Below are 15,685 nucleotides of genomic sequence, written 5' to 3'. Positions count from 1 at the left end.
GTAGATGATTTATAATATCTGTGCTTATTGTGCAACCTGGAAAAACACATTAAAGCCAAATTGAACTTAGAGCATTTAAGATAGTTCTGATCGCTACAGCTTTGTTTTCCTGTGCTCACATTATGAAGCTAACTTAGTATGAAAACACAGCAGTATCAAAACTATGCACTTTTTTTCCCTGTACTTAATGAAAGAAATACTACTGTATTTCACCGACAGTCTGTATCCTCTGAATAAAATGGCTGAAATGCAGCTTTTGCTGGGATTATATTCTTAACATATATATCAACCTAGCAGAAATTCTGGAGTGATACCTAGCGAAAATTGGTGAAATAGTCAAGGAACAGATTACGGATCTTGAATTTGAAAGTTTCATATGGTACATTACTCCGCTAGTTGGCTGGGTGATATAAGCCTTTGTTAAGTAGAAGACTCTGGAAGACATTATTAATAAATTACATTGTGTTTCAGAGTATGAATAGATGACTCTTAAATGGTGCAATTCTCTGAAACAGTAATTGGCTGTATTAATATCCATGTCTAAACAAAATTAAAATTCCATTTACTTTTACTAGAATTCCTAAAATTCTTTGAGTGTTAATTGAAATTAGTGCAAGATAAACTGCACCACAGAACTCAGTTGATGTCTTTTTTCTGAAGATGGTAAATACTGCAAGCAGAATGTCTGGTTTTCAATTTATATCAGTAGCACTTCCCTTAAAACATCTAAATTGGTTCTTACATATGTAATAAAAATAAGTTTATTAGAATAGGAAAATGTTTCACTATAATTGTCTTTTGTTTTCTTAGCCTCCTCCAGGAAATGTGAAAATGCCTAATGCACCCAGTACCCAGCCAGCAATAATGAAACCAACAGAAGAACCATCTTCCTACACACAAATAGCAAAGGTTTGTCTGCAACTTTTAGACACTACGTTTCTTTTAATAATAATTATTTAAATATGTTTCCGGAACAATGTATTTTGTAACTAAGCATTGCTTTCCTAATTAAAATTAATTCTGCTGATAAGTAATTGGTAATATATGAATTTGTGCTATATTGAGTCAGTCTTCATAAATGGAGATGCTTAATTATAGTGAAAAGATTTGGAATATTTATGCCATATTCATACTTTTTGTCAATATCTGGTGATTTGTTTTGTTCAGGAGCATGCCTTGGCCCAGGCAGAACTGCTAAAGCGTCAAGAAGAACTGGAAAGAAAAGCAGCTGAATTGGATCGCAGAGAAAGGGAAATGCAGAGTCTCAATCAGCAAGGGGGTAGGCATGAAAAATATACTTTGAATTTCAGAAATGTCACATTTTTGTAGAAACTTTTAATTTTACAATGACATTTTGAAGCAGATTGAAGAGGGATTTTTGTGAAGTCTTCAGGAAAAGGAATTTTATCTCCCTTGAGAAGATGCATGCAGTGAATAAGCTGGGCGTTCCTTTCAGATTTCCAGTGGAAAAATTTTAAATGTGGCCTGTGTAGCATGTTATTCTCTTCTAGCTATTATTCTTTTCTATTTTTATTCTAGATTAGTATCTGAATAATACTACTGAATAGAAATGGAGCATTTTGAGGTGAAGTAAAACTACTTAAAGTAACATTTCTTTTGATTTCTCATCTGTTAGTATTTATAGCTGTAGGAGAACTTTTCTGGTTTGAAACATTTCATTTCTTTTGCTGTGTTACAAACATAATATTCAACACAAATAGCAGAGATATCTATTCTATTGTTAATCTTCTATTAGTTTTTTTGTAGGTCACAAATTCTGTGCAAAATGAACAGTTTTTTACAGCAATTTCACAAGTGTGAGAAGATTTACATCCTCTTAACTGAAGATGCTTTGCTACAAATGTGTCTGTGGGAATATTCCTTTCCAAAAGGAAGGACTTCAGACTGAAGTTCAAAACAACCCCAAAACCCGACAAAGCAAACCTCTGTGTGTGAGGTTGACTTTATCTGGTCATTTCACTTTTATCTACGGTTCAGTTTTATGTTCACACATGCTGATCTTTTTTCCAATATGCAGTGTTACAATTCCAAATTGCATAATTCCTTAGTAATTCAAGTTGTTGGGGAATTCTGTAGTATAGAATAAAATACTTTCAGCTGGAAGGGACATAAAACGAATCACAGAATAGTGATTGCAATAGAATTGGAAGGGGACTGGAGATCATCTCATCTAAGGCAGGGTCACCTGGAGCAGGTGATACAGGAACAGGAGTGCATCCAGGTGGGTTTTGAAAGTCTCCAGAGAGGGACACTGCACAAAGCCCATTCCAGTGCTCTGCCACCTTCAATGTAAAGAAGTCTTTCCATGAAACACTGGCACCACTGAAAAGTCTGGCATGATCCTCTTGGCACCCACCTTTGAGATGTTTATACGCACTGATGAGATCCCCTCTCAGTCTTCTCTTCACTAGACTGAACAGGCCCAGCTCCCTCAGTCTCTCCTCATCAGAGATGCTCCAGATTCTCATCATTTCTGTGGCCTTTGCTGGACACTCTGCAGGAGCTCCTTGTCTCTCTGGTGCTGAGGAGCCCAGAACTGCACACAGCACTCCCCGTGTGCCCTCCCCAGGCCCAGCACAGGGGAGGATCAGCTCCCTTGACCTGCTGGCCATGCTCTGCCCAGTGCAGCCCAGGATCCCACTGGGCCTCCTGGCCACAAGGGCACTCTGCTGGCTCATTGGCACCTGGAGATCCACCAGGACTGCCAGGTCCTTCTCTGCAGAGCTGCTCTTCAGCGGGGCAGCCCCAGCCTGTGCTGCTACTTGGGGTTGTTCCTCCCCTGTGCAGGACCCTGCCCTTGCCCTTGTCATGAGGGTTCTCTGTGCAGCTCTCCAGCCTGCCAAGGTCCAGCTGAAAGGCAGCAGAACCTGCAGGGGTATCAGCCACTCCCCCAGTTTGGATCATCAGCAAACCTGCTGAGGTACCTTGGATCCCTTCATCCAGGCCAGTGATAAACGAGTGAGACTGGCCCCAGTATTGATCCCTGGGAACACCACAGACTGCAGCCTCCAGCTGGATTCTACTGCCCTGATCCTGACCCTCTGAGCTCTGCCATTCAGCCAGTCCTTGCTCCTCCCCACTGTCCATTCACCTAAACCTCCTCTGCTTACCTGTGAGGGTGGTATGGGAGATGGTGTCCAAAGCCTTGCAGAATGGAGGCAGACACCAACCACTGCTCTGCTCTCATCCACCCAGCCTGCCTGGCCATCACAGAAGGCTGTCAGATTGGTCAAGCATGATTTCCCCTTGGGGATTCCCTGCTGACTGCTCCTGGTGAGCTTCTTTTCTTGTACATGTTTGGTGATGACCTCCAGAATGTTCTTTTCCATCACCTTTCCAGGGATGGAGGTGAGGCTGACTGGCCAGTAGTTCCCTGATCCTTCTTGCCAGTTTTGGGGTTGGAGTAACATTGGCTTTCCTTCAGTCATTGGGCCCTGTTCCTGTTTTCTGTGATTTTTCAAAGGTGCTGGAGAGTGGCTTAGCTACAGCATCTGCCAGCTCCCTCAGCACCCATGGGTGCATCTGATCAGGGCCTGTGGATTTATGTGCATTAGAAGTCTGTGCAGTTGATCTCTAATCAAACCCTTTATGATTGGCCTTCGTTTTCCCAGCCTTCCTCCCCTTGCCCTAATGTCTGGGATTCCTGAGGGAATTCCTCAGCAGTTAACACTGAAGGAAAGAAGGCATTCAGTAATTCTGCCTTCTCGCTGTCTTCCTTCACTGGGACACATATCTGATTCAGCAGTGACCCCACATTTTCCCTGGTTTTATTTTTGCTGCTAATGTACTTGTAGAAGCCCTGCTTGTTATCCTTGGTATCATTTGACAGACTTAATTGCAGGTGGGCCTTGGTCTTTCTTGTCACATCCCTGCATACTCTGGTGATGTTCCTATAGTCCTCCCATGTGACCTGCTCCTTTTCCCACATCCCATAAATTTCTTTCTTGTGTTTGGAATTTACCAGAAGCTCTGTGCGTATCCATGCAAGTCTCCTGCCACCCTCTTCCTGATTTCTTGCTCATGGGAATGCACTGGACTTGAGGAAGTGATGCTTGAATATTGACCAGCTTTCTCAGACCCCCCTAGAGCCCTAATCCATGAGATTCTGCTAAGAAGGTCTTTGAAGAGGGTGACGTTAACTCTCTGGAAGTTTGGAGTTCTAGTCTTGATTGCTGCTTTACCTTCTCTGCACAGGATCTTGAGTTCCACCATTTCAGGGTTGCTATAGCCAAGGCTGGCCTCAGCCTTCACATCTTCAGCCAGTTCCTTCTGGTTTGATCATTGCTTGGGCAAATAGCTGGGAGCCTGTTGAACTTCTGGTGTTGGTGTCCCCCTTGCAGCAGACGAATTTGGTGGATTTTGGTGTCCTTTCTCTTGTTGGCTCAGCCTTTTTTCCCAAGGTGTTGGGCTCAGGGCAGCCCCTGCTGGTCTGCTGTCTCAGCAATTTGGATCTCCAACCAAAACACAGCATAAACAGTTCAAGAAAAGAACCAGAAAGCCACTGAAAGGATTCTTGGTGCAGCCTTCAGGCCAGGGGAAAGGAGGGAAAAAACCCAACTTTTTGCTCAAGCTAGCAAAAACGAATCTAGTGAAAGCAATAATGTCATGTCCTGGTCTGCACCACAACTGCACACCCTGGAGAGAGGCTTTGAATAACACCCGTGAAGGAGCCCAAGGCTTCTTGCCCTTCCCCCTGATTTATCTTAAAGCTACAGCAGTCATTCTGGGAATAAAGCAGGTGGTTAAGGGATAGTGTCATCATAAAATCATCCCAAGACAATCATCCAGCAAGACATCTTTGTTCATTGGCTCTTCTACCGTATGCATGAAAAAATTATCTTCAGTGGTCTTCAGGAATTTCCTGGATGTCATGGGTTGGCACTGGCCAGATGTTAATGCACTTATGAATATATGTTTTTTCTCTAACAACTACTGTGGGATGTGATCAGGAACAGAGCAGAGCAGGCTTAAATCTTGAAAACAAAAAAACACTAAAACTTTATTACATTACATAAGAACAGAGACAGAAAAACTCTTAAATACACACAGAGACAGAAATAAAAACTTAGAACATTTCTTCTCTCAGTTTCTACTCCCCACACATTATTCTTCACAGACTAAACTTTTGGGTTTTAGATCAAACAATCACCACTTAAAAACAAACTAATCTTCAATTTAGCAAGGGAGAGAGGAGTCTCTCTCGCACCACAGACTGTTCTTCAGAAAACAGGGGTCCACCCCTTATGTGTTTTTATGTCACCTATGGCACTGCTTGGAGAAGTCTGCCAGGGTGACACTCTCTTTTTCCTATGTCCAGCGCTCTCACTGCTGTCTATAGTCTGAAAGCTACATACAGGGCTCTTTTAAGGATGATTGCATGCTGAGCTCTCCCCCTTTTTACCCTGGGGCCCGGGTTCTAGGAGCAGGTCTCCCCTGAGGGCAGAGGGCGCCACCTCACCCTCCCCTTCTCTTTTCTGCTCGCTCTACTCTTCAAGTGCCAGTCACTGTAGTAAAAGCAAGGGCAGCTGTATCCACCCAAAATGCAGTTTATGTTCAAAAGAGACTTAAGTTCAGTCCATGGCTGACATTATGCAAGAAAAGTCTAGCTCAGAAGGCTACTCTTCTCATTCTTTGCCCATCGCGTTCCTTCCAATCGTGCTTTATCACCTCGGTCCCAGGCTGCTTCCTTCTCTCTCCTCCGAAACCACCAGTCATGAGAATCAATGTCTAAGAAAAGTTTCTTTCTGCCAAGCAAGGGTTAACAGTTTTTACCTCCCGGCAGGGTGCGGGCTCAGGCACTCCCAGGCTGGGCAACTCCCACGTGGCTGGGCACCTTCTCCCGGAGTTTGGGGCGTGAGGGGAGTGAGCACACACGGAAGGCACTTCCACAGTTTTCTACCCCTCTATCTTGGACGGGGCAGCTCAGTTCCAGTCTTGTCTACTCTCTTCTGCCCCCCGGGGCTCTGGCTTACCTGAGCCCGACCACGTGTTTCTCCTCCCCCACCCAGCCTCCTGGCTGGGCAGGGGAAGGAAGCCTGAGACATCTCTCTGCTGAAACTGGAATCCAAAAAGAGGCCGAACCCCCTTGGAGTCCTGCTTTTAACTCTTTGTGTCCTCAGAGGCGTGTCTAAACCTCTGAGTGACCAATCTAGGTGCTAGCAGAAAAGCTGATCACTGATTGGCTTGCTCACCTCCCCCTGGAAAAATTCACCTCTCCCCGCAACTACGACACTGGACCATGTGTGCTGGGCCATGTTGTCCCACAAACAAGTCCCCAGGAGAACCAGGACCCGTGACCATGAGGCTATTGCCAGCTGTCCGAAGAAAGCCTCGTTAGCTTCCTCCTGCTCATCAGGTGGCCTCTAAGTATGCACATACAACAGTAACACCCATATTAGCCTGTCCCTCACCCATATTCTCACCCATAAACTGGCAACTCATTTGTCTGCCCCTGAATAGAGCTTGATACAATCCAGTTGTTTTCTCATATGAAGAACAACTCCATCACCTCGCCTCTCTGACCTGTCCTTTCTAAAAAATTCACAACTACACCTGGCATTATTCCAGTCATGTGAGCTGTCCTACCATATCTCTGTAATTGCAATGAGATGATGGCCATGTGACTGCTCAGAGACTTCAGGTTCTTCTTGTTTATTCCTCGTGCTGCTGTGTGTTTGTGTACAGGCACTGCAGAGAGTAATCAAGCATCCAGATTCCCTAGATGGAGTGTAAGAGGATTCATTATAACCATGAACACCCTTGATGTCATTAGCCCTTTGATTCTCTACTTGAGAAGCAGTCAAGGAGCATCTGCACTGGCTGACATGGTCTCCTCCCTAGAAGGAAGCAATAGAATGATCATAGCCACTTTGGACCCCAGCCCCTGAATCCTGTAGTCTAAAGTCCATCTCACCAAAATTGGCCAGCATGCTGCCAAAGATTCTCTTGCCCCATTTTAAACATAAGGATCCCATTCCTCCCTAACAGGCTACAATCATTTAAGCTCAACCCATTGTTATGAAAGCCAAAACCCTGATGGCTGCCAGGAAGCCAGACATTGATCTGCATGGCGTGGCTGCTCCTGGCTGTCCCTGTTTCTGTGACCGGGAAGATAGATGAGAAGATGACTTGGGCACCAGTGTTTGTCACTTGTCTTGCCAGCTCTTGATCCTGCCTATTTTTTGGCTTGGGTATCATTTGTATCCACATGAGAAAGTAATAGCAGGTAGTGGTCCATGCTCTTGACAAGTTGAGATACCCTCTTAGCATCATCATGGATCTTAGTCCCTGGTAGGCAGCCTTACCTCTTTGTGGCTCTCAATCAGGCTGACTCTCTTAGGGTCTCTGTGACCCTAAGAGAGTCACCCACCGCAATTACTCAGCATTTCTTCTTACAGTAGTGACTGTGTGCTGCTGGTCCAGATGCTCCTTGTTGGACTCGCTAATGGACATCTAAACCCTTTAAAGTTTCGTGTCTGTTTTGGTGTGAAAGTTGAAGGGTAGATGTTGGACTTGAGCTCTATTTATTAGTATTTATGGGTCACCAGGATCCAAGGTGTCTCACACTCAGTGATATCCATTGTAGATGTTTTTGAAGCCATTTCTCTGTCTCCCTTTCAATTGTCCTAACACTGCACAGCCTGTTGCAATTTGTCCACCTTCTGCAGCAGTTCATCAGACTATGCACGTTTCATGCAGGTACAAACCTTTTCTCCAGGAGAATTATCTGTGCATCCATTGCAAGCTACCACCTATACTCATGTCTCTTTCCTTACTAGTTCCCTCAGTGCACGTGTCAGACTTCTCTGAGGCTGTCTCAGTGGACACGCTTGTTTTGACTCTCTGCCCAGCATTATGGCAGAGACCTAGAGCACTTAGCACTTACCTGAGGTGTGGACCTGCCTGCGGATTGCAGCACCTGCATAAACTGCCACACCACATATTTCTGATGCACCACGTCCTGGTCACTGGTGCTCCCTAAAGCCAATTAAATCTCCCACACTGCTCCTGGTAATGCTCACTCCACACCTGGCTGGTTAGTGAGAACTTCTGGGTCCTGACAGGGCTTTGGGCTGCTGCTCCCTAAGCTCAAGAAACCTCTGAACAGCTTGATCTAATGCTCACCCCCAAACTTACTTTGGTTGCTGCTGCTGCCCTCCTGACCAACAATGTAGCCAATATAGTCCAACTGCCCGCCCACTTCAGTACCAGTAAGCTAAAGCATGTTATTAAGAGCATTGTTCATATGCCCTGAAACACCCACAGGCTGAGGACATTGACCACTCCTCTAGGAAACCCATTCTAGTGTTTGACCATTTTCTTGTTAAAGAAATGGTTCTTGGTGTGCGTTGTGAACCTGCTCTGGCACAACTCTGAACTATTCCATGTATCACATTTCTGGATCCCAGGGACATGCACACTAATTTGGACTCCTTTGAAAAGACTGTAGAGTGGTCTTGATTGGAGAACAGGGCCTTTTGCAGTTCTCCAGCTATTTGCATTCATTTGCCTTAAGTTGCTGGCTGTACATCTAGGACACTGTTATCATATGTTGCCTTAATTTACTACAGTGAAAGATCTTCAAACTGGTACATCACCTCAGCTTGATGCTTTTGGCCTTCTCTGCTCAGGTTCTGTGCAGCATTCCATTCGAGCTAAGAGAAGTGTACTGCTTCTTATTTCAACTAAATCATTTGGTCACTTGGTGATTAATACATCTCTTGCATCCAGAGTTTGAAATGCTGTGGCAAATGAATGTCTCAGTTGGATCTCGGAGTCTGTGCTTGGTATGACTTGTGTTCAGCAGGATTATACTCCAGTCGGTGATCAGATAAGCACACAGGAAATCCAAGTGTCTGATCCTGTATCCTTTGGGGTGTCCTCACTCTGTCACACAACTGTATCAAAATACAGTGACGCTGTAGGACATATTCTTGTCAGAAGAAGGTACTTACAGACCATTTCAGTAATTGTCTTTCTTGAGACTTTCTGCCTTTTAGGTGAGTTTTGACAGGAAACCATATTGGAGACTAGAGATACTTTGACACTAAAAATATCAGGATTCTGAAAATGAGGAATGCTTTTCTGTCCTGTATCTTTGTGTTCAACAGACTATGTTAGTATGATGGGACTTTAGAGAAATATTCATTTAAAAGTCAAGGAATTCTCAGAAATTGTTTTTCTGTCCATATCTATTTTGTGAAAAATTCTCTTACATTTTAGTAAATACCAGATGCCTGCTCAGTCTTCTGCATAGATAAAATACTGTACTTTGCTTGATCTGGCTACACTTAATTGCATTTAATTGCTGAAGTTTATGTTGAGGATTGCTCTTAAAACTCTTGGGGTTTGGTAGCCCAAGTTATCCATCCAGTTGAGAAACTCATGCATTAAACAGTTCAGAAAAATTCAAATGTATATCTCTTTCAAGTGTACAGAGACTGAAACTACAATATAAAGGCTTTTTTTCTTTTCTTTCTTTTCTGTTTTGCAGGTAGAAAAAATAACTGGCCACCTCTTCCTGAGAACTTTCCTGTAGGTCCTTGTTTTTACCAGGATTTTTCAGTAGACATTCCTGTAGAATTCCAGAAGACAGTAAAGATTATGTACTATTTGTGGATGTGTAAGTATTTTCTTTTTAAGGAAAATGAACTGCCTATTCAAACTTGGTAATACATACCTGCTACTTGGGCTTTTGGAACATCTGTAATGAAGAATTAGTTTAAATCCAGAAGCCAAATGTTGAAGCAAAATTTTATGCTAGCTTCAGTTTTAAAAGTATTGAATTATGTCATAAAAACTTCCACAGAAAAAAAGGGATTATCTTGGGGCAGTTTGGTTCTAATTTATTGCAATTGTCTGGTTTAAATTTCTCCAATTGTAAAATGCACTTTGACCATTTATTAACTTAGAAATAATTTTACTGTTTTTAAAATCAGCTTATATGTTACGGAATAAATCTCACAATTAATGTTAATAGACTTTTAAGTTCAAGATGTAGAATATCCATTTGCTTTAATATACATATTAATATAGTTTAATATGGTTTTAATCTATAGCAAAGGCTTAATATCGTTTTACCCTATTTTAAGAAATAGAGTCAATTAGCTGAAAAATCAGTCCACTTAAAACTATCCTTTGTAGGCAAATAATGCTCTGCACGGTCTTTGTAGGATTAATTTTGCACTCAATGGGGGCTGTGTTTTGACTGAAGAAATGCTGGAATAAACAAATATGCAGATGCCCCACTTGTTTCTTCTGCCTTGTCTACTGTGATTGATAAAAGCCTAATAAATACTCTGACTCTGAAGTAATTGCAAGATTTAGATAGTTTGATGCCTTTAATATGTTTTTAACCTTTTCTTCTAAGAAAATGTGGATTTCAGGTGTTTTCTGTACTTTTTCTCGTAGCTTAAGATGTAGTTAGGAAACCTTCATAATTTTACACATTACTATGGTAATTTAGTGCTGTGATTGAACCACGTAATTGAAACACATGAAATGAGCAGACAGCATTGAATCAAATAATTCCACTTCATCATAATCTACAGCTTTCTATATTCACTGCTAGGTCATTCGTCTTCAGATAAGCAACTATAGAGCATGTGACTGGTCATTCTCATAAAGTTAACAGATAATTTAGATGTATATGAAATCTAAGGTGATGTACTTCAGAATTTTAGAGTGGTTACCAATTCTGGCCATTTGCAGGACTGAGTTCTGAAAGTGCATATGTTTAAAACATGAGGTGAAGTTAGGCAGTTAGAATTAGAATATTAATATTGTTGTTAATTTTCCTTCTTATGGCAACAAGTAAAGGAAGAAGCAATATTATTTCAAAATATATAGAAGCTGTGCTTTTATACTGACATGGCAGCTAATCTTCTAGGTAGACTGAGGTTTCAACCAAGTCTCCTTGCACTCTTTGTTCTTTGGTGGTAGTCCTCTCTGACTTATATATTACTCAGGAAGGCAGAATCGCGGCATAATAAAGGAAAAGAAAGGCAAAAATCTATTTCACAGCTAAAAAAAGATAAAAAAGTTTGGTATAGAACCCCATCCCTTAGGGTTGGCTGTTGAATCAATCCTTGGGACTTTTCTTTCCTAGGATTGCATCTATGTGTTTTGGCTAATTTCTCATTGACTGTTTTTCCTCTGGGGAGGTACTTATTCCCATAGTAGACCTGCTTCTGCTGGCTACTTTACATTTTATTTCCTCTTCCAGAACTTCCTGTGTCTTTTAAGGTCTAGGGGTTCTGTGAACATAATCATAGTTGGATAAATCTAATACTACATTCTCAGCACTTTATGAAGTACGTTCTTTTCCTTTGTAGTAGCCCTGGGAACAAACTTTCTAGTTTAGTTTTCTGTATTTCCACAGTTAGTATCTTATATTAATCTTATAGTATAGTATAAGATTATAGTATAGTATAGTTAGTATCTTATAGTAATCTTATATTATCATTCTGTATCTCTGAGAAAACTTCTTAACATTCATATGCTCTTCCTTTCCGGAGAAAAAACTCTGTATTAACCCTAGTGTATTAACTCATCCCTCTTTTCTCCTTTTGTATCAGAAGTTAGAGTTTTCTAATTCTTTGATGTGGTTTTACCTTTGCACATTTTTTTCTTCAGGGGAGACACTTTTTTTTTTTAAACAGATTGAGTGCTCACATGTTTATGTGAACTACAACAATCAATTAGCAATGACTTTTCACTGTTGCCATTGGAGCTTTTCTATTCTGTCTTGGCTTTGTGGCCATTGGCCCTTTAAGGGCTTGCACATGAAAATGACACTTTTCTTAGCTCATTAGCACTGAGCACTGTTTTTTTATCTTTTTGTTCTATTATTTCGTCCGATGTCAAGTCAAGAGACATCGTACTGTCAAGTACAATGTCTCTTGACTTTTGCCAAAAGTCAAAAACAGGCTCAAAAGCATGTTTTCCAGCTGCTATCCCCACAGGGTGATAGCACATGCCAAATAAACACCACTGATTTTCAAATAATACTTCTTTTTTGAAGCTGTAAACTGAAGAGATTCTGGTAGAGAAATAATACCCTGAAGTGCCAACTTTTCTTCTTTTTCTCTTTAGGAGAGTTTCATCTTACTCTCTGATAGTGTATATATGTCTGTGTGTGTGTGTATGTATATATACACACATGCACACACATCAGTCTGTGTAGCTGTTTGTTCTGCCTGTCCATGAGAACCTCTAACAATAGACACTCCATAAACTCCCTCCAAGCTTGTTTTAATGGGTCTCTTAGAATTAGAAGGTGTTTCTTGGTATATTAATTTAATTCTCCCCTCCTGTGTTTGATCTTTCCTGTTCTATCTGCTGTTGTTATGGAAAACGCTTTTACCCCCATTAGTCATCTCCTTTTACTCAGCACAGTTCACTCAGCCTTTCTTTGTGGGTGATGTTTCCTCGAGATTTGACTGGTTGCTGTCATACAGATTCAGTCTTGGTGCACTCCATGTTATTGTGTGTGTTTTTAGTGTGTAGCATCAGGAGATTTTTTAAAAAGTACTTCCACATTTTAGATAGCACATGTTTATGTGCTGATCCAAGACTGTTTAATGCTTATGTTGTTATCTAAGTCTGGTTTAGAATCTGTTTTTTCCCTATGGAAGATCATTCTCTTTTTTGTAAGGCATGTTAGCACAACTCTCCCAAGCAAGCAGAATAGACTAGGAGCAAAAGCCTTAACAACATCTGAAGCTACTTGGTGCTCCAAGGTTATGTGTGATCGAACTTCACTAGCCCAGTCCCCCATTGTGAGTTGCCTTCTAGCTTCAAAACTCTCCATTCTATACTCATCCCATTTGCTTTAGGCAGGTCCAATCCTGGGTGACAGGATTGTGTCCTAATGTGGACTTAGGTTTCCTGAGAATATAATCAATGAAACATTACTGAAATTAAATTTAGTACAAAAATGGGTTTTCATACTGTCTCAAGTGGAATATCAAAATCATCTCAATAATGTACGTGCCACATATCTTAAGTGCAACTTGTGGTCTTTATCTACAACTCACTTTCAGACATTTATGGATGATGAAGTGTAGTTAATTAAGTCAAGGAGTAGATCTAAGGAGAATTCTTCTGTTCAGGAAAGTTTATACCCAGAAAAAGAAGTAAAGTATCAATATTTATTAAACTAATGTGATTTGCCATTGTTGACTCTTCTTCTGGCATTAATGCCTTTTTTTTCAACTTCAGCTGCTTCCACACACAAACTATGAGAAGGCTTTCTTCAATCACACACTTCTCTATTGTTATAGCTGTGAGATTGTCATATAGAAATTGCATATTGCAGACTTCTGCCAAAGCCCTAGGTGATTTCAGCCCCCAGATGGTCATTGTTTTTTAGTATGTTGTATTATGGTTTAATTTGCTTAGGCAAGTAGGTGGAAGGTACTTAAAACTGTTACCCTGAATCTACAAACACATCTATTCATATAAGAGCTAAGCTTGCCTAGATCCCTTAGTGAAGGTGGTGGCTCAAAGGGTAAATGATTCTCTGTACCTTGCAGCAAGCAGGCGGAGTGAAAGGCAAGCACAGTGAAGTGAGAATTGTCAGTCAAGTCTGTTGTCTTCCTCTGTAGTTTGCTAACGCTTGTTCTGTACAGCTGAGACTCTCTGTTACAGTAGTGAAGCAGACTCTGTGTTACTGGTTTTAGTATCAGTAGTGGTGTGATGCTTCACCCTTTCCTGCACTTTCTAAAACTTGTTACCATAATTGCAGTTACAAAAAAAATTTTGGAAAGTTCAAGCTCCACCAAATTCAAATGTTTCTAGTAACATAGGGGTCTCCATGTGGTCCAGTATTGAGGTGAAAAAGTGAGGATACCTTTTTTTTTTGTACTTATCAAAGAAAGGCAGGAACTGGGATTTATATAGTTTCTTTTGCTTTATGAGGCAAAATTACACAAATTCTGAAATAAGTTGTTTTGCCTACCCCATTCCGGCAGTGCTAAGATACGTAGGTGCAATAGTTGAATTTTATTTAAAAGAACAAAGCGTTTTGATTCTGGTGACTCTTGCTGGAAAATATGATGTATTTATCTGAGGAAATGTTTTCAGTTCCATCAGTCTTCCATGCAATGATCTGTGCATCTTGCTTTTAAGAGTTCTTTCCCACTGTGTTGATTTAGAGCTCAAGTTATAAGACAGCAACAAAGAGTTTCAGGATTCTCTTTTTCAGAATCTTTAGTATCTTGCCTGTTCTCTTAACCTTACCATCCAGTAGAATGACTATAATGTTCCTCTGAACTTAAATAAAATACAAATCATTGCAGTCAGGAGCAGTTTGTGCAGTTATAAATACCCTACTTTATCCTGATCCATAAGGAAAGAAATTGTTCTCTGAGGCAGCAAAATCCCTCCTGAATCACTGGTTATTGCAGAACAAAGAGAAAAATTCATGTTCATCTTTGAAGTCTAGCAGAACTAACTTCTGTGCCAGATAGCATGAATGTAGTAGTTGTAATGTTTCTTAATATTGCCTTATTCTGTTCTAAGAAGTAAACTTAATTGAAATAAAATGTGAAGTCATAATTCAAATGCATTTTCTTTAGTAGAAATTGAATAGTTAATGTGTAGCAAGGTCTGCCAGTGAGAAAATTATAGTATTGAGCTAACCACAGACCACCAAAAAGGCAGATGCTCTAAGAAAGACCAGTGTTCTAAGAAATACTTGAATATACAAAACATATTAAAGCATCTAGAATAGCTTCTTGTAGACCATGTTTTACTGAGGAACATTCTTAGTAAGTGGGTTTTTTTGTTTTATTATGTGGAAGACAAAGAGCTTTATGTTGAAAGATTATTTGGGAAATTCTTTTTTTCAAATTTGAATGTGTGTGGTGCTTATTTTGTGATGCAGTTTATGTTATTTTTAAGCTTACTCTCAAAAAATATTCAATAGTCTCATAAATATTTGTATTCAGTTACTACTGTATGAAAAAAAATCAATTCTTGCAGCTGTAGAAACCTTTTTTTTGTTAATTTAATGTTTGAAAGTGTTTTAGTTTTATAACAGGACATTTTCCATTGCCAGGTAGCTGGTGGTACTTGAATTTTCATGTAGAGTGCTCTCACTTGTGAACACAGGGTTTACCTGAAATTTAAAAAACTATAAAAATCAATTTATTACAGAAGGCTCTGAGATGGTATTGGCATTGTCAGCATGCTGATGTTTTGTTTAAAATGCTGTTTTGTGTAAATGTTTAAAATGTTTACAAGTTCGGATATAACTTTAGCAGTTGTAACAATCTATTGTTTAAACATTACTTAATTAAGACTATTTTGCTTTTGCTTCCACAGTCCATACAGTGACACTGTTCCTTAATATCTTTGGATGTTTGGCCTGGTTTTACGTTGATGCTTCACGAGGGGTTGATTTTGGATTGAGTATTCTCTGGTTCTTGCTTTTCACCCCTTGTTCTTTTGTCTGCTGGTACAGACCACTTTATGGAGCTTTCAGGTAACAACTTCAGCTTGACTTGTCAAAATGCATTAACATTCCAGAATTTGCTTGATTATCATGATGATAATCCTTTAAGTGCTTTCATTAGGAACAAAGAGTATATTCAGCATTAATTTGTTGTTGAATTTGAAATACAGGTGCCAGTAGTTAATATTATGGAATATCCTTTAAAAT

At 40.4% G+C, this 15,685-nt stretch overlaps 1 protein-coding gene across 1 annotated transcript in view; it reads left to right on the top strand.

Moving 5' to 3' along the window:
* The window catches only part of SCAMP1 (secretory carrier membrane protein 1), a 43,496-nt gene that overhangs the window by 19,563 nt on the left and 8,248 nt on the right, over nucleotides 1-15,685 (top strand). Inside the window, exons 3-6 of the mRNA XM_063422686.1 lie at nucleotides 811-909; nucleotides 1,168-1,279; nucleotides 9,515-9,643; nucleotides 15,349-15,508. Coding sequence (XP_063278756.1) covers nucleotides 811-909; nucleotides 1,168-1,279; nucleotides 9,515-9,643; nucleotides 15,349-15,508 — 500 coding nt within the window. The remainder of the gene's footprint in view (nucleotides 1-810; nucleotides 910-1,167; nucleotides 1,280-9,514; nucleotides 9,644-15,348; nucleotides 15,509-15,685) is intronic.

The sequence above is a fragment of the Prinia subflava genome, chromosome Z (assembly GCF_021018805.1).
Source record: "Prinia subflava isolate CZ2003 ecotype Zambia chromosome Z, Cam_Psub_1.2, whole genome shotgun sequence".
NCBI lineage: Eukaryota > Metazoa > Chordata > Aves > Passeriformes > Cisticolidae > Prinia > Prinia subflava.
The sequence above is the reverse complement of the archived record's forward strand: the minus strand, read 5'-3'. Positions and strand labels throughout refer to the sequence as shown.